The 24302-nt window shown below is 39.4% G+C and overlaps 1 protein-coding gene across 2 annotated transcripts in view; it reads right to left on the minus strand.

Annotated features, from left to right (window-relative positions):
* PIBF1 (progesterone immunomodulatory binding factor 1) overlaps nucleotides 1-24302 on the minus strand; it is a 66340-nt gene that overhangs the window by 13100 nt on the left and 28938 nt on the right. For both annotated transcript variants that reach the window (XM_053455415.1, XM_053455414.1), the window contains exons 11-15: nucleotides 17118-17283; nucleotides 16248-16398; nucleotides 15684-15774; nucleotides 8476-8578; nucleotides 3981-4111 (exon numbers count right to left, since the gene is read on the minus strand). In XM_053455415.1, the coding sequence (XP_053311390.1) occupies nucleotides 3981-4111; nucleotides 8476-8578; nucleotides 15684-15774; nucleotides 16248-16398; nucleotides 17118-17283 (642 nt within the window). The remainder of the gene's footprint in view (nucleotides 1-3980; nucleotides 4112-8475; nucleotides 8579-15683; nucleotides 15775-16247; nucleotides 16399-17117; nucleotides 17284-24302) is intronic.

The following is a 24302-nucleotide window of genomic DNA, read 5'->3' on the forward strand; positions in this document are numbered from 1 at the left end:
AAAAAAAACATCTCTACTAAAGGATGCATTATTCTGCTTAAAACATCGAGAGAGAAAAAATAAAGAATTAAAACAATATTTTGAAAGAAAATACCATGTGTATCATGGCGTATCTGTAACTAGGCATATACACAATAAATAAATCATGTCGGCACAAAATGTCCCACAAGGAAGGTGATAAATATTTTCCTTTCTTTTCACAGAACAGATCCTGCAGGGAGATTGTCTACATAGTAATGAATAATCAATTTATCACACTGTACAAGACTCTGCTATTGTAAATGGATGTCAGCACATTCATAGCTTGCAAAGTGCTGGTATCGGTTTGAGATTAAATCTCTTCTATACCCTTAAACAAAGCCACTTATTCTGAAAAATGTAAACACAAAAACTGCACAGAACACATTGCAAGACTGGTATTAACAATGAGGGTTGTATACAATAATTATGCCAGGGTGTAACCTCCGTCCCACATCACACGGGAGATAACCCAAGAAAAGAAAACCTGGTTTCAGGGCTGGACTGGCGATGGTAAGGCAGGCCTGGCACTTTATGTCTGGTGGCTGCCCGATGTCATCAGTGCTGCCGGCCGGTGGATATGCGCAGCCGCATGCTTATTTTTCCTGCTTGCATACTGCGCGAGGGGTCAACACTGTAGGACTCACTGGGCATTCTATGGTTTTCCACAAGGCTGTGTATTATAAGTCAGAGTGTTTGTCTAGTATATCGGGCTGATAGCACAACAAGAACACAAATTGGTAATTTGTAGATTTCTGTCTACTAAAGAATGGATATTAAAGTACACTTATAAAAATACTCTTAAAAAAGCAGAAGCTGCAGACAGCACTGGATTCAACTGGAGGCAAGCATATCACTTGCAAAGAGGTCCGAACAAGGGATGACCTGACTGGTCTTTAAGAGGTTGTCAAATGATGCACGTGTGGGCACCAGCTGGACATTACGTTTTTATTCTCATGCAGAGCGAGGTCAATCATAGCTAGAAAGTGGCCACACACTGCAGCAACTGATCGGCTGCTTGGGTTGCAGAACAGAAGAGTATAGAGAGCCCCGGGCATTTGTTTGGTGTGCAAGATGACCAGTCTGGGCCTGGTTTGAACACATCTCCTGCAAGTAAATTGTCTTGCTATGAATAAAAAATAAATGAAGACATAACATGTTTAACACGGAACCGTGACAGCCTATAGTTCATATACAGAATGTCATGTATAATGTGCTAAATATAACAAGAAAAAAAGTAGGTTGCTGGGTTTCAACCTGTCTTCTCACGAATAAACATCAAAGCTTTTAAAAAGGAAAAACATGAATTGTAGTTCAACAGATTAATAAGGAGTCAGCAAATAATTCAGATACCCACGAGACATCAATAAACCCCTGCGGACTCATCGTACTTCCAGTATAAACATAATTAGAGAAGCCACAGCTATGATGGCTACTAATAGGATTTTGCATGTGATGGGAGTTGTAGGCCCACAGCGGCTGAAGAGCTATGTGAATACACTAAGGGCTGTATGAATATAAAAACAGAGCAAAAACAATTACTGGTGATTGAAACCTGTCCTGCTAAGGGATTAACCCCTTAAGGACAATGGGCAGTCCCTAAACCCATTGAAAACAATGCATTAAGGGGTTAAAATATGCACACCAGGTTGTATCAAACCAATATATAATTTACATTTCACCATTTTTTTTTTATTCAGCCTTGTTTTTGACTCTTTCCTGCCTACCATGAATTTTTGAATTACAAATCAACGAAAAGACAAAAAAAAACAATGAGAGAATTCAGCATAGAACAATTTTGTGAAATTTTACATGGTTTTTTGTCCAAGATTGTTTTACAGCACAATGTACAAAATCACACTAAGAAAAAAAAAACCACTAAGAAAATGAATATGTTTAAGTTATATTATTTCTTTGGAAAAACATGCAAAATCTTACACTGTTATCAAGGTAGCATTTTAACCAGAGCAGGGCCTGACCGCGATGTTATAAACATACAAGAATATCACAATTATGTCACAAAGTTAATTTTACACTGGATGCAAAAATGTAGGATCAGCTGCTGTTTAGGTGAGTGCCTTTTGGTTGACAGTAATAAGTGCGTTCATTGTGCTCAGAAGGGTATGTTTGCATGAACATGAGGTGTCTTATGGTGGTCAACGTTTATGACTTAAGCGTCAGAGTAGACAGTGTTGCCTCACTGCGGATATTTTATTACCTTTCATTAAGAATTGCATGTGTTGCATTTACAAATTGTAGAAATTAAAAAAAATAAAATAAAAAATGTGCATGCCCGAAGACCACTAAAGACCACTTTGATACTCCACAATGATATTGGGGAAATGTTTTGCGGACTGATCAAACTAAGGTTGAATTGTTCAGGAAGAACATGCAGCACTATGTATGGAATAAAAAAGTATGGTGGAGGGAGCATCATGATTCAGGGCTGGATTGCTGCCTCGGGGCCTGGACAGCTTGCCATCATTGAGAAGACAATGAATTTCCAAGTTTCTTAAGGTATCATGGAGGATAATGTCAGGACGCCTGTCCACCAGCTGAAGCGCAGTAGAAGTTGTGTAATGCAGCAGAACAACGACCCTAAACATCATGAAAAGTGGCCCAGTGAGAGCCCAGATGTTGACCCACTGGAGATATTACGAAATGACCTCAAAAGAGTCGTTCACACCAGGCATCCTAGGAATATAGCTGAGCTAAATGGTCCTACCAGAAGCGCTTGTTGGAGGTTAAAGCTGCCAAATAAAGTCCAATCAGTTATTTAATCCAATGGTTAAGTTACTTTTTCCACAAGCACGGTGAATGTTTAATAAAGACATGAATGATTATCATTGTTTGTGTGTTATTAGCTTAAGCACATTGTAGTTGTCTACATATGGGACTTAGATATAGATCATATTTTATGAACAATTATTGCAGAAAACCAGGTAATTCCAAAGGGTTCATTTACTTTTTCCTGCCACTGCATGATAGGTAATGTCACATTAATAGGTTTTTAATAATGTTATTTGCTGTGCAAAGACACTGCTTTAGTGGTACAATTAATACTAACACATAATTCATGATATCTTGGGTGTTCTAATAGCACGGTCAGGAGTAAAGGCTTCCAAGACACCATTTTTTTTTAATTTTATAAACATTTTGTAAAGGCAGATGTACTTGATAACATCTTAAAACACAGAATACAGGAGTTCCTTAGCAAAAGACAATAATCACCTAACACTGCCACACTGTACAAGTAAAGCAAACAAAAGAAAAATTGGCAACAATTGTCTGCTACAGCTGTGAAGAAGCCAAAAGACTAATAAAGTACAAACAAGGAACAGGCGGCACATTATTTTTGTCACCCCGGTAGCTACTGAATAAACAGTTGTACAGCGCGCTCAGCTAAACCACAGCTGTGAGAGAATAGGGAATCTGCATAGGTCAATAGATGCACGAACTGTAGTGTGCATGTGTGTGTGCGTGTGCGTGTGGGGCATCGCTAGTAACGGAAAATCATCTTCACATCTCTATGATCTTGGTGACCCATACTGAGCCAGTCAAAATTATTTATAGTTTAGGAGCCATATACAAGCAATCTCGGGCCAATTTATTATTATTTTTTAAGAGTTGGGAAGAGCGAAAGCTGCAAAATATGAAAGAAAATAAAATATATCGTAAGCTACCCAGCCACCGATAGCTCTCCCTCTTCTGGGGGAGTATGAATAGGTAATACTATCTGTGCATTTGGAAAGGGGCTAGCCCCACACTATCTATAGTGGGTAGGGGAGAAAGTAGGGAGTGGGCATGGCCAAACAACTTTTCTCAAAGAAACCGACCTGGAAGCCTTGGGAAGCATGGCTTCAACCAGAGGCTCTTGTTCAAATCCGGAGTTTCCAGTTACAAATTATATTTCACAAAGGGGACAATCTCCACAAGCAGCGTTCCAGATGATCTGTGCTTACCTGACATCTTGTTCAAGTTTGGAAATGTTGTCCTTGAGCGAATCTATCTGGGCATCTCTCTGACGTACGGATTCAATGAGGTACTGATATGGCTGGTGAACTTGACTTAACAAGGAATTTGTTCTGTCTAGCTGTTAAATACAAAAAAGAAAACAAACATGGTGAGGTACGTAATAATAAAAAAAATCTAATATTTCCAGGATACCTCGCCTCTGGGTACTGTAGTATACACGCAGTGCACAAAGATTATGATGAACTTGCTACAAAGTGGTTGTAGACTGCATATCATGTATCAGAACACACAAGAGTTGATTTACATTTTCAGATCTGTAAGGTACAAACCCCAAAAGCTCATAAAGTACGCTGATTAACTATTTAACGACAATTACAAAGACAATCCTCAGTTTACAGCAATTCACACATCAGGGCTTGCTAAGCAACGCTGATTAATTAATTTACCTTCTTTTACGGAATAAGTACCACAGAGGGAAAAAAAACAATTCTTCTTAACTTTCCTTCTACATGAAGCCGCACTTATCTAGTGCTATTTTTTTTTGAGACACCCTAGGTGGGACAGAACCTTTAAAATAGTAGATTGAAACATAATACCTCAAGGATACCAAAAGCTATTTAATTCATGAGATAGACAAAGTCAAAATTAGTTAAAGGGACACAGCAGACATCATACGCATATGATAGCTAAGAGGTATCTTTAAATATTCATGTTATCCCCTTTACAAATGCATGAGTGGATTCTGGAGACTCAAGTTTAAAATCACATTTAAATTCAGGAAACAAAACTGTTTAGCTGTACTACTGGTAAAACTAAATAGGTACAGAGCTATGTTCCATGGTACAGTGGGTTTAAAGGAACACAAAAACTACTTCTTACATTTATTATTTCTATAATAAATCATCATAACAATGATAATTAATCATTATTTATATATATATTATTCAGCCCTCCTTAAGCCATGTATAGTAAACATGACTAAGTGAGCGAGCGCTGCGTGTGAAATATTTATTCACAAGGACACTGCACACACGTTATAATGTGCACGAACGTTCAAAAGTTTGGGGTCACTTAGAAAGGTCCCTGGTTTTGAAATACATCGTAGATTGTTGTATCCAGATGCGGCTGATTTTTATTGGAATATCTTGATAGGCGTACAGAGACCCTTTATCAGCAACCATCACTCCTGTGCTCCAACGGCACGTTGTGTTCACTAATCCAATTAGAAAAGCATTTTGCAATTATGTTAGCACGGCTAGAAATGTCCTTGTTTTCATAGAAATGACCTCAAACCTTTGAACGGTAGTGAATATATATATATATCTTTTTTTGTGCGTGAGAGTTGCATCTGACCTTTTATATAAAATACTGCTAGAACAGGTTGTTTCATGTTTAATACAACCATTGAAGGTCTCCTAGATACTATAACTTGAAAGCAAACAAATACCAACGGTGCTATAGAGAAAAACCTGCACTGTGCCAATAAAATGTCTAACACAGTGAGCAGGTTCTCCGTGGCAAACATCCTTAAGTCTTCAACAGCAAAATCTGCCATAACTTGATGCATTGGTATTTAAATAGCCAGATGAATGGGAAATGAAAACCACGGTTTAAAGCAGTTTGCTGATAAAGGCAGCGCATTGTGAATGCTCCTTAATACCAAGATTAAAAAGGAATGAAATGTAAAGAAGAAAAAAAAAAAAAAGTGTCAAACCATAGTTAATTAAACCATGCACATGGGTGACATTTATCTCCTGCAATAACATCTCTAGGCGTTTCTGTTAAAGTGAATGTTGCCTAAAAAAAGAAACAAAACAAAAAACACATTTTAACTAAATTAGCAATCCATAAACATGTGCCACGGTTTAGTAAAATTCTCAGCAGCTATAGGTTTTAAATGTGTAGTTGATCACGTATACCTCCACTGTGTCTTCGGTTTACACCATAATATTTTTTAGCGGTAACACCCTTTCTTGCCGATAATGGAGGCAGCGGCCCAAATGACCACTGCGTACCAACAAGGGTGGGCAAACCCTAGGGAACTTGCAATCATGGCTCTTGAAATTTTGCTGTTGGTGCCTTTTTGTTACGTTATGACGATTTCTATCGATGTCTGCTTTCCCCCGGCACCACAAAAAAAACATTTAAGCCGACTATTTTTTATGATGGACTCCTAAATTGTGCATAGATTTGTCCAGTGTAACATGTTCTGTAGCAGCTACTTTGAAATTGTGTTAAAACTATTTCCACTAGTTTGGTTAAAAGTCCACTTCAGCTCATTTTTATGTTAAATGTGTATTGGAGTGCAATTTGCCAAACGGTAGCACGCTTGTGAAATGGGTATTTTTCCATAAATTAGTTATTTTTTAGGCTATTTCTGGCCCCTAGCCCTATCCTATGTGTGCCAGTCCTGCCATATGATCGTGTACCGTCCACTATTGAGCTGGACAGCTTCCAAAAACATGTGCTTCCAAGAAATATATACTATAATTAAACATAGTATATATATATATTTATATTTATTTGTGGGTTATTTTATGTTACAATTACAAACCAGCAATGTATACTTTGTAATAAATCCCCTATAATAGCCAAAAACACATGACATATGTGATTTTAAAAATTCAAGACTTTTATTAATATATTTTGGGGTATTTTTGTTACTTCAACTTCCTTAGTCATAAATATCCTAGAAAAAAGCAAGCTTTTCTTTTTAACGCCACTATTTATACATAATATTGGACCATACATCTAAAAGTGAACTAAAAAGAAAGCCCCATGTGACAAAAAAAAAACACTTGGCAAAGAAGGGATTGTTCTTATTCTCAATTGGTTTATGTAAAACGCTCTTGTGTTTTTTTGGTGAGAGTTTACTGTAACCAATTTAACTCTATCTTTGCTATAAAAACGCGAAAAAATAAATAAAGCTGTCTCTTAGAATACCCTGGCAATAAAGGTAATAATACAGATGGCATATCAAAGTAATTTCAGAATGAGTCCAAGTAATATTTAGAAGGGTCAAGTGCTTTATATGTACTACGGGTACGGGAAATTTATTTATATATTAGAAAACCGATCTGTTCCTATTTTTAACCCGCTATGCCGCAAACCTCATTAGGTTGTATAAAAGGCTGGCATTTTGCTTATATTCCTCATCGTAACAGCAACGCTGCAATACGATGCAAACAAGGATCCAAGTAAGTGAAACAATATGAGGAATGCCATCGAACGGTTAAAATAATTGGAGTGGATAATGAGGCAATGTTCTCAATTAGGCAAAAGCTACAGGGCAATCCGAATGCCGTGCAGAATGGCTCAGAAACGCTGAAACACCCAAGAGGGTGTAACTCGATTTTATGTGGACAGGGAATTCAGATACAAAATAACACAGAATCTCAGTGCACACAACCTATTTACTTGACTGGCCTTCATTTTACATAACATATTGTGAAACGTAAATCGGGGTATACACAACAATTTGTATGAATTTCACGAGAATAATCATATATATGGTCTTCAGGAAATTATGCATGATATTAGATATGTAGTAGCAGCAGCCCATAGGTTATTGGTTTAGCAAGTCGTATAAACTTCGGCAGGCAGCTGTACCAACAGATAGTAAGAAGCCTGTCCTGAGATTAAAAAACAAAGATACAAACGTGAATTCTGAATGTCTACGTGGCTGCACGGCAGGAAGCCACCCCAACACCTGCATAGCGCAGAGAATGTCTATATGCATGTAATGGATCAAGGTTCATAGTGCACATCATACCAGTAACACAGTACCTCAGATAACGCGCAGAATAAAATGAAGCTTTGTGGGGGAGATTACATGTGCAGAATCAGCTTGCCCTTGTTTCGGCAGTCGAGTGCGATGTGAATGTTAACTCTGGCTACTACTTAAGGCAGAGGGCTCCCTATCTGAAAATGTGTTCGGATAAGAGTTTCTAGATTTTCAGAAGGGTTCCTCAAGCTTTGATGTGTCACTTGTGCTCACTCAATAGGACCTTTGTGATAGTGGTTCCAGGCCTAAAAGCAGATTTCATTCTCATGTATCCCTGGTGTGTTCAGAGAGGTGGTTTCAAAACATGATCGCAAAGAAATCTGCTGCAAAATGTTAAGACCAATTTCAACTCAACTGTGATGGAGTCCATATTAAAATATGTGCCCTTACCATACCCTAATTATGGAACCGGTTATAAGACAACCTACAAAGATGATAAATCACAATTATAATAGAGCTAAAAACAAGTACTCAGCATAGTCTGAAAAGCTTCCGGCAAGTTCATCAAGGTTGTCACGTTTTGTGCTATGAAAAACATATTTGCGATAGAACCTAGGGGAAATATTTCCTTTGAAGTAAAACGTCTTTTCTTTACAATCAAAAGGCGACACACAATTTAGGAATTAGTGTTTTTAATGCCCTGGTTCATGATTAAAACACTTATCGTAGCAAGCATTTATGGTAATGCCTGAGCTTACCTCCAATGAAACCTTGTCAGTATGGCTTTTCTGATTTTCCAGATCTTTCACCAGCAAAGAGTTTTGCCTTTCGAGCTGCAGGAGTCTTCTAGCAAGGTGAACGCTAGATCATAAAAGAAAAAATAAATACAAAAGAAATTAGATTCTAGTAAAAAGTAATGGAGGTTTAGGGGGAAATCATACCTTAAACCTGTAAAGGAGAGAGTCATTGGTTAAGCTCTGTTAAATGTTTCCAGCCTCGATTGTCTCCTTGTACATATTGAAAATGATGGAAAGTAGCACAAATTTCGTGAAGTTCATGGTTCTGTTTCCCATTCTGAACTAATGAAGTCAAGTGTCTTACTGGTTAAATAAATTAAAACATATAATAGATTCATTATGTTTGGGATGCCACAGCTTAATGCAATGACCATAGCTACAAAGATTGTAAGCTTGCGAGCAGGGCTCTCTCCACCGAATGTATCGGTTTGTCTGTCAATTCTCGTCTTGTCATACCCCTTGAATATATGTATTGTATTAAACGCTGCATAACTGTGGGCGCTACATAAATAAAAGATAATAATAAAAATAATAAAGCTGTGTCAGTTGTACTACTAGTCCTGCTGTCAGGAGCCAATTACTCCCAACTCTAAAATGGTGGTCTTGCTATGGTTTACTTGTTAGTAGTTGAACATGTTGTAAACAGAAGTATATATTATTATATTATACTCATGTACAACATGACACATATTTAGAGAAGTTAGTTGCACATGTGGATTGGGTGGGGGTCTAATGTTCTCCGAGCCAGCACTGGAGCCGGCTAGTATATTATGTGTTATACTAGCACATCTCCTGCACAGAAAATACCTGGGTGCTGGTGGTTAAGGTGCAAATACTTATTGGGGGGGATTCTGAATAATTCCACCATATATTTGCAAGGGGACAACATGAAAGTGTACTGTTGGCTATCATATGTGTTAACATGACGGCTGGAGTGTCCCTTGATATATATTAGTGAATCAACTTTCTGCTACACAAGTGTGCCCAAGTTTGTTATGGTAAGAGCAGTGTTACCGGCATTTCATAGAGACATGTAGCTCTGGCAGGGCTGTTTTCAGTCAATTCCTGCTACACAGTTTGAAAATCCCAAGCAATGCTGAAATTTCTAGTTTATTTATGGTTTGAATTATGGGTTTTGGAACAATGTTACACTTGATGCTAATCCGTGAAAGACACTCATTAAATGGGCGCTACGGAGAATGAAGTGTCCTTTACTTGTCTCCATGTGTTGCGCGTGTTTTTAGAACAACCCTGTAATGATAATTAGCATCAAGCACCACGTTGCCATATTTGAAATGAATGAACAGCCATCATCTTTGCGACTGGAATACTCTCAAGCAGCTTGTACTCAGGAAAACTCCTCACCAAGGTCAATGTTGACCCAAGGAGGACAGCCCTTCATAATGTATAGCGAAGTCAAGAAGCTCAAATGCAGCTCTTCTGGAAATCTTTTAGCAATTCTGCCATTAGTGAATAGATGTTTAATGACATGCACACATACTAATACATACACATTCTAACACAAAAGTCTATATGAGCATATAGTGAAATATGGTATCCTACGCATGGCCAAGGTTAAATATATTACAGGTGGTTAAACTATCCTAAAAACCAAACACAAACACCGAAACTATAATAGTCTACAGACTCAAGTCTCTGTTAAAGGAAACAACCGCTAAGACTATAGAGATCCAGTGTGCTCAGATGTCCAAACCACTTTACTGTTGAATTTATTAGTCTCTTAAAAACAAGAAGAAGCCCGGCTAATACATAGGCATTCAAAGCCCAAAAGACACTGAAAGACGGGGGCTTAAATATTTCCCATTGTGTCAAAATGGAAAGCTAAGCACCGTATGTATTTGTCTTAATCTTCACTCCATTTGTTTTGAAAAGCTTAATAATGAATGCTAACGACAGAAGGTGAAATGTCATAACAAGAAATGTACAACCAGAAAATCTTGTTTTGTTCAATAGAAATGAGCCTCGAGTGAAGTAAAAACATTATCCTTCTACTTTTCATGTGCAGTCAAGTCTGTAAGAGCTGTCTGATATATTTAAATAAATGGTAATGTGACAAAGACTGGCTTTGGATTTCCTGCACGAGGATGAAGAGCATGTTTGAGAAACCACACGGTGCTTTGGTACAAATTAGATTATGCGTGGGGCTGGCAACTAGGACTGCACAGGTGTTGTTAGAATGTAAATCCTATTATCCTCAGCCAAGCACGCATAGCTTCATAAACGTATTGTCACTTTTGATCAATATCCTTTAGCTATTATGCTCACAGATCAAAAATCACATGGAGATGTGAAAATAAACAGCTTGCTGTTAAAACATATGATTCCGTCTAGGAAAGCAGGACGGTAATGGTTAAAGGAAGGTACGTTTATTTTATATCCTACTAATAACTACACTATGGTCTAAAAAGCCACCACACATTTCTTTTTCATATTTATTTAGCTGGAGATACCTTTCTTTCCACTGCCTTTTACGATTTGCACCTATATGGATCCTGCCTCTAGCATGCATAATCTTACAGTATGTGGGAGATTCCACCAGGATCATGAAACTGGAATCAGGGGGGTTTCAGGGGGCACCTAGACCATTCTGGTACGTGAGGATTTGGTGCGCCATGATGACCCACCAGGTTGTAGAAGCATTTCTTAGAATTAGGGCTAAGAATTTTTTGGTTTCACAAAACATTAGTGTTAAGGTTGGTGTGAGGATCACCAGTTTTGCTCCAAGAGGATTTTGTAATTAAGTACATGGATAATATGGATATGCGCATTCTAACCATCATCCATCATAAGACCCTTCTTGCCTTGGTATACAGAGGCCATACATGTAGGGTCAACATTAGCTAATGCAGCCGTACCTCGTTGTGCAGTTTAGGAACTTGTCATGCACATGATATAGACTGTAATTCATAATGAATTCTGTATGCCCCCCACAAAGTCAGTTTCAAGATTTAACGGATCCCAGTAGTGTTTCTTAAGAGACTGTAATGTTAGAACTCAAAATAACCAGAAATGGTTCAGAGTGATAAAAGGCGTTACAATACATTGCAGTCGATGCTCTTGCTAGGCACGTGGAAAATCCCTGCTTGCTGAGGAACCTCAAGAGCCGTTGTGAGCACATGATGTGCACAGGACAGAATAGCTTCACTTGTACAACTATCCTGCTACTGTAAATAAAGACAAAACATTTGAAGTATGAACCCTGAAGATATATCAAAAATACATATGAAGTATAATTTGAATAGCTTACATATTTTCATTAAATTCAATCGCTTTGAACCAAGTGTGTTACTATGCACTATTATGTACTGGCAGACACAATAAAAGGTCAGACAGAATTTGGTTAAATCAACTGGGCGAAACCCAGGATTATTATGAAATGCAAACTTTAAATACCAAAAAAAACACTATGGACTCTTAGCAGGTATGTTTTTGTGAAAGCAAGATTGCACCTGAATCCCTTTAAAAAATTTCAGGTGGCCCCCCTTCCAAATACAATTCCCCTACCAAGTTTTGTTGAGGAGGCTGCCTTGGACCTTTAGAACCATGACAATATTCAGTAGAACTGGCTCTTTAGAAATATGTTGCCACAATGTTTAATCGAGTGCACCTGCAGTTGTAAAACCATCAGCATTGTATTAGTTTAGTTTTTTGTTTTTTTGAAATGTCACAGCTCTCATCCCTTGAATTGTGGAGACAAAAGGAATTTTAATCTCAGCTACAACCGGTTCTCAATGCTGTGTGGGAGTTAAGTAGGCTGTAATCTAGAGCTGTCTATAAAGTGGATTATTCTGTGACCAAGACGATATTCTAAAGAGTAAAACATTATGCAAAATAAAAATATAGAAATCTACATACTTGATTTTAAAACAAGTTTTTCAGAAAAAAAATCATCGAGGTAGTCTTTTATTTAGAACTCAGATCCACAGCACCACTGACTAAGCCTAGGGGCTTGTGGCTCTCATTCACGCTGTCTCAAACTCCCTCAATGTCTCTTCACCTTCTCCATCGACCGCTTCCGTATTCCTGTCTCCTTTTCCACAGCCCCACTTCTTCTCTTGTCTCTTCTTGTTCTTCTGTCTACTTCTCCCAGCATCATAATCCAGGTACCATAAAAGGGCAGAGCCTCCGTGCACAACTTCCCCCCCTAGATTGAAGGAACGGGGAGAGGCTCTCCCCACATTTGCAGAAGTACTCCAAGTAGCCATAATATAGCAAACAGAATACAGACTGTGTCTGTTCCTTTGTGAAAGTTCCTGGGTAACTGAGCTGATACCAGGGAGAAGTGGATGAAGAAAGAAGACAGAAGAACAAAAAGAGGCAAGAGAAGAAGTGGAGCTGTGGAAAAAGAGACAGGACATGGAAGTTGTCAGTAGAGAAGGGAGACATGTGACAGAGAGCGTGGAGTGTGAATGAGAATGAGTGAGAGTGTTTGAGTACTAGACGAAAGCAAGACTTTGGTTTTCATGGTTTTTCCCCCAATAGAGAGGTCTTATTTTCAGGCCTTTTTTGTTTTCCTTTTTCTTTCATTACCATCCAAAGTTTAGGAGGTTCATCTCAAATATGGGATATGAAAAAGTATACAAAATTATCATCAAGGACACCAACAAACATACGGTGGTACAGAAGAGGAAGATGAGCTCTGTAAGCTTGAAATCTTTTAAATAAATGATTTCTTAAAAATAGCTTACTCTTAAAAAGAAAAAAATAACATTATGAAAGATAATATATTAAAAGGAAAAGGCAAAAATACGCGATAATAAAGCATTTTGTATTAGAAAAACATATTAAAAGAAAAACATATCTATTCTAATATAGCTTACAGAAAAGTGATGAGGGACAAGGGGGTGAAATAAAAAGTAATGAGACCAAACAGGTCATAGAGGAATCTACTTTAAACCGGCAAAGATGCAACCGAATACACACACACAAAGAATGCTATGAAGACTGACAATGTCTATTAACACCAGTGAGGCTGAAACGAAGATATACGATTAGTAAAAGTCACCACCAGCATAATGGTCACTGATACGCTAAGGCGTTTTTTAAAGCCTTGAAGGTTTCCTTTTCAACTTGACATTACCGATAGTAATTAAAGAGAAGGAATACCTAAAAACAAGTTATGCTTCATTAGCAATAAATAAGAAAGGTGCTGTCACTCCTGCTACGATTGTTTTGTGTTGAAGTAAGTACTCTTCACACATTTGTTAGCAATAGCAAGTTGGATAGAAGCTGACATTTGCAACTCTTGGTTAATATTGTCCTATGTGATACGGTTGGGAAAAAGAGCACTTTTACCCAGTGGCACCACAAACTCGCAGAGCAGATAATACAGGAGGCTAGGTCAACACACATCAGTAACAATTAAAAAGATAACTATCTAGCTTTAGCTTTTCTTTCCTATCTACTGTATATACATACAGTACATTGAGAATATATACACACACACACACACACACTATATATAAAGCACACAAGAGTGCTCATATTGGAATTGTTATATAAAAACAACGGTTCAAATCTCCCAATATTTCAAATGGTCAAAAAAGGTGTTTTTTTGGGGTTGTTTTTCGAGGTATGGCTTTCTCAAGACCCTTTTATGTGCTGTTGTGACCTACTGATAGGAAGCCTTATATATGGCTAGCCAAGAACAAAAATTTAACATGTAAACCCATTTTCAGCTGTTTATATACATATTATTGAGGAATTTAGGGCTGCCCCCTAGAGGAGGGGGCTTGTACTGCTGTCAGGCAGGCAGTATTAAACACCAGGCATTTAAGAGATCCTTAATTATTTACCAAGATATTCTCAATCAAATTAAATTTACCATCTTAAATAAAAGGTACAAAGCATGTGACCAAATTTGATCTGATAAATTATATACACCAGCACATAGACATTCAAGGTTATGTCTGAAATCTGGTCACAGATCCTGATTACAGGGCACTCCCTGCAGGATAATAATGATCAAGAAAAATAGCAAATTAACTCAACGGGTGCTAAATAACATATAAGCTCTCAAGAAGCCAAACATAATACATAAATATATAATAAGTATAAAATAAGCACCGAGGAAGCATATGATAATGTTAATGCATATGATGTATATGCAGGAGATGCGTTCGGCCAAACACTTCTTCTGCCATGTGATACTGTACACTCGCAGCAACATAGCTCGCATGATGGGCATTTTGGGGACTCGAGGGGCACATGTGCAGGAAAACATTTGTAATTATTTATGATTGGCTAATTTTGCAGGAACTCAATGTGCATCGGCCCTGTTCCATGCCCCCCCCCGTCTTGTCATGTACTAACTGCCGCTCAACCGCAACATGGACTCAACCTGTGTTTCAGAATGGGGGTGTCTAACAAGAGCCCCGCAATTGCATGTGATTTTATTGACGGTACTTTCCAGCTAGTCAGTGGCTCAAAGGTAGGACAACGGAGGAAGTGCTGGAGCTTATGTTAAAAAGGTAAGTTATATATATACACACATTTAATTGTTTTGTTGTCTGGAGTAAAGAATTCATATTAAAGTACTTACAAAGTAATGTACATTCTTTGTTTAAACGGCTGCACATGACACTGTCCATTTAACATGTTATCTGAACACCAATAAAGAAAAAACCTGATAACATAACCATACTGAAAAATAGACACTAAACACTTATCAAAAAAAGCCAAAAAATAGATGCAGAAGGGCAGCCACCTAGAGGAAGGTGTGGTACTATCCACCACATAGGATTAAGGCAAGGGTTGTCTGGTGAAATGAAAATGTAAATTAAACTTCATTGTGCCCTATCGATGAACAACTCCAGTAGCTGAAAGATTTGATGTGAATCTTATGAGATTCTCTGAAAGTCATCTCACTTAAGTAAACAGGTGATACTTCATAACGGATAGAATAATGTCCCATTCACCTGAAAACACCAGGTTTAACAATTACATCCCAGAAAAGTTAATCCATGGTGGAAACAACTTCAGTTAGTGTATATGTATGCATCAGTCTGGCCATTTAGGCCATAAAGGATCAACAGGCTCAGAATGCCAACGTAAATGGGATACATGGTTGACCACCTTGGTCTATTTTGCCAACCATGTATGCCACATAGCGTTGGCACCAAAGGGGTAATTAGCACAGACTTCCTTACCTTTGTTTTAATCTTCTTTTAGCAGTGGTGGGAACATTTGCTCCATATCCGTATGAAAACAAAACTCTTTCAGCCTCAACCTCATTCTCCACTGTACAAAAAAAATTTAATAAAAAGAAAAATCATAAAAATTTTCAGGGAGAATTAGCAAAGCTAAATCTGGAGGGTAATAAGTATGCTTTGTATAATTCCATTGCTTAGTTTACAGTAGTATATGTCCTGTTGTCCAATGTCTCCAACTATGAAAGCTCTTTAAACCAGATTAACTACACAACCAACATTCAGACTTCACAGGCAGTGGATCTACTGCACAGTTGGACTCCCCATTCAAACATCTTTCCAAACAGACACATTTATATATTGTTATTTTGCTTCTATTTTAACATTTACATAGAAATGCCTAAAAATGTTTATAAGTGTACATCTTATGACAATTTCCTCCTTGCACACAAATTATTAAATCTCCCCCCAACACACATGTAAGCTAACCCGAGCATTGTAAAATAAAAAAAATCTAAAAAAATCTTGCAGACATGTTAGTCTGCCTCGTATATATATACTTACTTTCAGCAGACTGCATAATGACCTCATCGAGTTCCTGTTCAAGCTTTTCATACGTCTCCAGTCTTGCCCTTTGTTCTGAATTTTGAGTTTGCAGTTCGCTAATTTGCTTTTCGGTAGATGTTTGTAGACTATAAAACTCCTTTGTTGAAATCTACAATTAGGAAATAGAGGTGAACCCCCTGAGGTTCTCACCTTATTGAGAGTGTGCCTTGACATGGCGGGTGAGCTTAATTATGCTTTGGCCAATTCATAGAACCAAAACCTCTCATTTATATTATGTTTATATATTTGTTGCCAACTTTATTAGGGTGAGAAGCGCAGACACTTTTTGTTTTTTGTATACATTGTATTTGCATGCTCACACTGTTTGGTAGGCCTCATTTTACACATTTGTATTATTTGAGCCTGGGACTAGCTTAGCGCACCAACGTTTTTTTCTTTTCTCATGATTTACCTCCTAAGACAATGTAGTTAACAAATTGGAAGCCGTATTAGGCAATTGTTCATGTTCCTCCACAAATACAGTGATGGAGCTTTATCATCATTTTCCAAAATTTCCACATAGAAACAACCCTAAATACATATAGGGATATATTTAGCTAGAAAACAACAGTAACTGAGGTAAACTGGGGACACAATGAAGTATAGTACACTGAGATGAAAGATTGACATGTGGTTGGTCTTTATACTGTGGTTATCTCAACTTGTCATCAAGCGACAAGACTGAAATGAAGCTTGGGAAAAGGTACGATGAGTAAACAATGGCAGGGAAATAACTTAAATGGAATCCCGTGTCAGTTCACTTCATGGATAACTTCCTGTAAAGAATGCATGATTTATTCCTTGTGAGGGCTTTGGGTCCTATCTTACCTCTAGTTTCTTCTGATACTTTTCACATTCTACCTGGCACTTCTGTAGGTTCGATGTGGCTTCTTCTAGCAACATTTGAGACCGTTCAGCTTCAAATGACTTAAGTTTGGTTTGATGGAGAAGCTCTGAGGCCTTACTTTCCGTATTCAATTGCAAAAGCCGGTACCTACGTTTGAAAAAGAAAAGAAAAGAAAAAAAAGTCAACAAAATATTTATCAATACAACTATTTAGATTCAGGATAGCAATTTTGACCTCAATAAAAGCACAGGTTTTCAAAGCTGTAGATGGTAAAAATAAATAAAGTATCAGGTGGCCCCATAGTATTTATGGCCCAGTTTGTAAGGACAACGCAAACCCGACTAGACTATGTCCAAGAGTCACGGGATGAAGGGCTGTGTTAAAATTATCATACTAATTAAAAATCCATATAGGCGATCACCAGAAGAACCAAGATATGGTTCTTCTGTTCAACACCAAAGGCCAGGTTTTGTGTGGTAGAAAAAGGAGAATATATACTTTGTCTAAAAGGATAGAATGTTATGCCTCTATACCCACAGTGTGTGTGTGTATATATATATATATATATATATATATATATATATATATATATATATATATATATATATATATATATATATATATATATATATATATATATATATATATATATATATATATATATACACATACATATACCGTATTGGCTCGGCTATAGGCCGCCCCCGTATATAGGCCGCACCCTAAAAGTTTGGTGCTTTTTTAAAGAAAAAGTTTTTTTCTTTAAAAAAGCACCAAAAAACATGCTGCCACTCTGTCCTCCCCCCCCCCGAGATATGCTGCCACTCTGCCCCCCCCGAGATATGCTGCCACTCTGTCCTCTCCCCCCCCGAGATATGCTGCCACTCTGTCCTCTCCCCCCCCGAGATATGCTGCCACTCTGTCCTCCCCCCCCAACTTACCAGAGTAGACTACCGGGTGTCTTACGGGGCCGGAGGGGGACATCTATGCACATCGTGTATACAACTCCCGGTGCCGGCACTCAGCGGAAGTCTGCCCTGGTAAGTCAGGGGGGTTAAAATGCATCGTGCGGGCGTTCACCGGCAACGGCGCATCACCGCTGCCGGTGAACGTCCGTGCGATGCGCTTAGACAACCTCCCGTGCCGGTACTCCCACCGTGGAAAGTGCCGGCAGGGGAGGCTGTCTGAGCGTATCAGACAGTAGGATGCAGGTCCCCTGCACCGCTGCGGGGGATCTGTATCCTAACCCTGCTGCCTGCCCGGCGCCCGGGACTGCATGTCCCGGGCGTCGGACGCTAGACCCCGAATATAGGCCGCACCCCCACTTTAAAGTCTTAAAGTGGGGGGAAAAAGTGCGGCCGATATTCGGGCCAATACGGTATATATATATATATATATATATATATATATATATATTTAGTAACATAAAGGAGGAGGCATTGAGATTAGACAATCTTAAATTGCGAACCAAATACGGAAAAAGGCTGTGTCATAAACAAAGGAGGATATAGCTTTAAACAGGATTGATTCAATAAACAAATGAATCGAGCTATATTTTCCCAATATTTTGTTTCCTTAAGGGTAAAAATAAATTCATATGCTGGCTTTCAAATAAAAACCAAAGATGAGCAACTTACAGGTTGCTATTTTTTTATGACACACACACACACATATACATATATATATATATATATATATACACACATATATACACATACACACACATATAGATATGCATATATATATGTAAAGGAATGTGATGAGTGGGCCATAACTTGTGTACAGTTAAAAAGGGAAGAGCATGCCGGGTAGGCTGATAGTATTAATTGATTTATATAGCGTCATCATATTCTGCAGCACTGTACAATGTCAAATGTAACAGAACATTTATATTCGTATTATGACTTGTTTTCCTTATAATCAAATATAAATCATCCACCCTCTCTTCCCATAAATTACAATCTCCTTCCAAACGTGTAGGAAGAGAGTTACCAAAATAAGCAATCTCATATGGATTCTCATTTGAAACCAACAAGTACAAAATCTCAAAACTAACCACACACATTTTTTTTTTTTATATAATTTTTTTTTTTTTTTTTTTACGAGAAACAGCTATCTTTTTGTATAAGGAAGAAAGTAAGATGACAGCAGACTTAACTACAAAAGAAAACTTTGCAGACAAGTTTCAGCAAGAGCATCATTTTGAGTTGTTTTACTTCCTTATTATAGATGTAACAGGAACAGTAACATTTCAAATCGGATTAAGTGTGGGATGCAAAGTTAAATGTTCAACTGAATTTCACATTTTAGAAAGACGCAATATACTGTAAAAGAAACGTGATATGAATAACTTATTCTGCTACCACATAGATCCCGCAAATGACTTTAAGAAGAGGAATCTAATTTTAATGGCTGACCTAAAACGTGTGACATTACATTAATTTAGAGAGAGTAAGATTTAATAAACAGTATTAAAACTGACAAAAAGATGATTTGACAATAAGATTAACACAGATTAAGACGTATTGGCACAGAAAGAGAAGAGTATACAAGTTATAAGGCGGTAGAAGGAAAGTGAGTTAGTAGGAGATAAATTTGACTTTCTATCAGGTATATTGTATGCAAGGCTGCAACGGACGATTATTTTCATAATCGATTAGTTGGCCAGGGGGATCCACCTCTCTGGCAGCCGGCGAACGTTGCGCAATGCACGCAGACAACCTCTGCCGCTGCTGGACGGTACTTCCTCTGGGACTTCTATGGTGGAGCACCAGAATGCCACGTCACGCTGGTGCTCCATCATAGAAGCCCTGGCGGAAGTGGAGGACGTCAGGGCGCATTGCACAGACGCCCGTCGGAGAGGAGGATCCGGGTCCCCTGCAGCGCTGCGGGGGATATGGATCTTAGTGTTGTTAGAGGTCGGATTATAACACGAGGGGATTATAACCCTCATTTTATATTCGATAAAATAGATTCAACTAATCAATAATGAAATTCGCTGGCAACGATTTTCATTACCGATTTTATCAATTTGTTGTTGCAGCCCTAATTGTATGCTACAGCAAAATATCATCATATTTCATTTACACTAACACACAAATCAAGCACTTTGAGGGCATTCTAGGTCCCCCACCACCAACTTGTCTGCCATTAACGTGTAGTAATTGCTCATTCCCCACAAGTCACCTTATTGCCCACATCTGCTGTCCTGACAAATCTAGCCTCAACCTTTGTTGGCTATAACACTTGTACAATATGATGCTACACAATTAATACAAGTTAATTATAATTTTACAATAAGGATGAAATTTCTCACTGTCCAGACACGCATATGAGCAAGAACCAAAGTTAGGAAAACTATAATTAGTGCAATAAAACGCACCAATAAAACCGCTGGTGAGGTCTAACTTCACAAAATACGTTGCTTATGATTTTATTATTAGTGTAAAAGGCATAAGAATTGTTTTTTTTTAATTTTTATAATTTTCAAGTAGTGCAGTTCTTTTAAGTGCTAAAATTTTCCTTTATTTGGCCCTTAAAATACATTGAATAATCTTATGAAACATCCAGGATCAGCGTACACTTTCTATTTAAGTTTCTCATGTAATATTCACACACTGCACTATTGAGTCAGAGAGGTGATTCATGGCAGTGGCACAGAGCAGATCAAGACTTTCTAGACAGAAACTGCCACTCATGTACATGACAATAGAAGTACACGTTAAAATGAAATACGCCAGTGACATTTATCCCTGATTTCACACGAGCAGCAATTAAATGACTTATGGGAACAAAATGATTTAAAGGCTACAATTAGTATCGTTCTTAAGTGGCAAAAAACAGTCCCCGTTCAAAATGTTTCTTTAGAAAGAAAAAATATCTATCTGGAAACATGTTGAATATATATATATATATATATATATATATATATACCGTATTGGCTCGAATATAGGCCGCACTTTTTCCCCCACTTTAAGACTTTAAAGTGGGGGTGCGGCCTATATTCGGGGTCTAGCGCCCGACGCCCGGGACATGCAGTCCCGGGCGCCGGGCAGGCAGCGGGGTTAGGATACAGATCCCCCGCAGCGGTGCAGGGGACCTGTATCCTCCTGTCTGATACGCTCAGACAGCCTCCCCTGCCAGCACTTCCCACGGGGGGGGTGCCGGCACGGGAGGTTGTCTAAGCGCATCGTGCGGATGCGTTTTACCTCTGCACCCCCCCGGACTTACCGGTACTCCCGGGTGTCTTGCGGGGTCGGCGGGGGACATCTACGCAATACAACTTCCGGTGCCGACACCGGAAGTTGTATTGCGTAGATGTCCCCCGCCGACCCCGCAAGACACCCGGGAGTCTGCTCCGGTAAGTTGGGGAGGGGGGGCAGTGGCAGCGGATCTCGGGGAGGGGTGGCAGCGGCAGCGGATCTCGGGGAGGGAGGGCAGTGGCAGCGGATCTCGGGGAGGGAGGGCAGTGGCAGCGGATCTCGGGGAGGGAGGGCAGTGGCAGCGGATCTCGGGGAGGGAGGACAGTGGCAGCGGATCTCGGGGAGGGAGGACAGTGGCAGCGGATCTCGGGGAGGGAGGACAGTGGTAGCATGTTTTTTTGGTGCTTTTTTAAAGAAAAAAACTTTTTCTTTAAAAAAGCACCAAACTTTTAGGGTGCGGCCTATATACGGGGGCGGCCTATATCCGAGCCAATACGGTATATACACACACATACCGTATTGGCTCGAGTATAGGCCGCACCGTAAAAGTTGGGTGCTTTTGTAAAGAAAAAATGTAATTTAAAGTGCAATAGATATGCTGCCACTCTGCGCCCCCCCCCGAGATATGCTGCCACTCTGTGCCCCCCCCCCCCCCAGACTTACCAGTGCAGACTTTCCACAGGGGGAGTGCCGGCACGGGAGGTTGTCTAAGTGCATCGCGCAGACGTTCACCGGCAGCAGCGATGCGCGTAAACAACCTCCGCTGCCGGCACGTCTGCATGATGTGCTTTAACAATCTCCCTTGCAGACACCCGGAGTCCCCAGTGTCTTGCGGGGCCGGCGGGGGACATGTATTCTACGCATAACGGTTTACAACTTCCGGTGTTGGAAGTGCCGGCACCGGAAGTTATATACCGTTCTGCGTAGAATACATGTCCCCCGCCGGCCCTGCAAGACACCGGGGACTCCGGGTGTCTGCAAGGGAGATTGTTAAAGCACATCATGCAGACGTGCCGGCAGCGGAGGTTGTTTACGCGCATCGCTGCTGCCGGTGAACGTCTGCGCGATGCACTTAGACAACCTCCCGTGCCGGCACTCCCCCTGTGGAAAGTGCCGGCAGGGGAGGCTGTCTGAGCGTATTGGAGAGAAGGATGCAGGTCCCCTGCACCACTGCGGGGGATCTGTATCCTAACCCTGCTGCCTGCCCGGCGTCCTGTCGGGCACTAGACCCCGAATATAGGCCGCACCCCCACTTTAAAGACTTAAAGTGGGGGGGGGGGTGCGGCCTATATTCGGGCAAATACAGTATATATATATATATATATATGATCTGTGTGTGTGTATATGTATATATATATATATATATATATTATATATACATACATATACATACATATACACACACACACAGATCATATATATATATATATATATATATATATATATATATATATATATATATATAATGATCTATCTATCTATATATACACACACACCAATCAGCCATAACATTATGACCACCTGCCTAATATTGTGTAGATCCCCTTTTGCCGCCAAAACAGTCCTGACCCGTCGAGGCATGGACTCCACTAGACCTCTGAAGGTGTGCTGTGGTATCTGGCACCAGGACATTAGTAGCAGATCCTATAAGTTGCGAGGTGGGGCCTCCATGGATGCATCCTGCTGCCATGTGTTCTCCAGGTAAGCAACGCACACATACACACCCCAGGCCATCCACATGATGTAAAAGAAAACATGATTCATCAGACCAGGCCACTTTCTTCCATTGCTCCGTGGTCCAATTCTTATGAACACGTGCCCATTTCAGGTGCTTTCGCAGGTAGACAGGGTCAGAATGGGCAACACGACTGGTCTGAGGTATGCAGCCCCATACGCAACAAACTGCTACACATTGTGCGTTGCGGCAAATTTCTATCAGAAACAGCAAAAACCTTTTCATCAATTTGATCTACAGTGGCTCAGGTCCTTACGCTTGCCCATTTTTCCTGCTTCTTACACATCAACTTTGAGGATGAAATGTTCACTTGCTGCCCAATATATCCCACCCACTAACAGGCGCCCTGATAACAAGATTATCAGTGTTATCCACTTCACCTGTCAGTGGTCATAACGTTATGGCTCATCGGTGTATATATACATACACATCCTATATATACAGTATATACATCTATATACATCTGCACTGTATATTATATATATATATATATATATATATATATATATATATATATATATATATATATACATACATACACACACACACACACACACACCACACATAACGAACAGCCTATCAATTTAATATGAGTTGAGATTGAGGGACCAAGATGGGACTAGACTGGAAAAGATTTTTTGCAGTGTGCTCCGTGCACAGCTGCCTTGTTGGCACAGTCATGGGACATGTGAGAAGAAAGTTGAGCAGTGCTGTGAAATTCAGAGGAATGAGACGTATCAGGTTAAAGGAATATGGACAAATAAAAGCGCACTCGCTATTACTATTGATTTGTGAAGCAGGCAAACACCCGGCGGACACTAATTGTTTGCTAGAAATTCAATCCACTGACACTGAATGCTATAACAAAAATATTACACCTTACACCGCCGGGTGGAAGTTAACTACGAAAGCTGTGCAGACACCGCTCGGCCCTCCACAGTGTTAATGGGTCAGTCCGGGAGATCAGATCCCCTTTTAGCTAGTAGCACTATAAGGAGCCTTATAGCACAAAAGGACCAATGGGCTCCCTGTTATGCGGCAGAGTGGCCACAGATTGCCGTAGGCCTCAATGCAACCGATGTTACACACACTTTTCTAGTAGTGTTCACCAAGCAGAAAAGCATATTTGTCTGTTAATATAATATATAGACTTCTTTTTAAAGGATTTCTTGCAACGGACTTATAAATATATAGAGGAGTAACACTGTAAATCATGTGTAACGTAATAG

Source organism: Spea bombifrons, chromosome 2 (assembly GCF_027358695.1).
Source record: "Spea bombifrons isolate aSpeBom1 chromosome 2, aSpeBom1.2.pri, whole genome shotgun sequence".
Lineage (NCBI taxonomy): Eukaryota > Metazoa > Chordata > Amphibia > Anura > Pelobatidae > Spea > Spea bombifrons.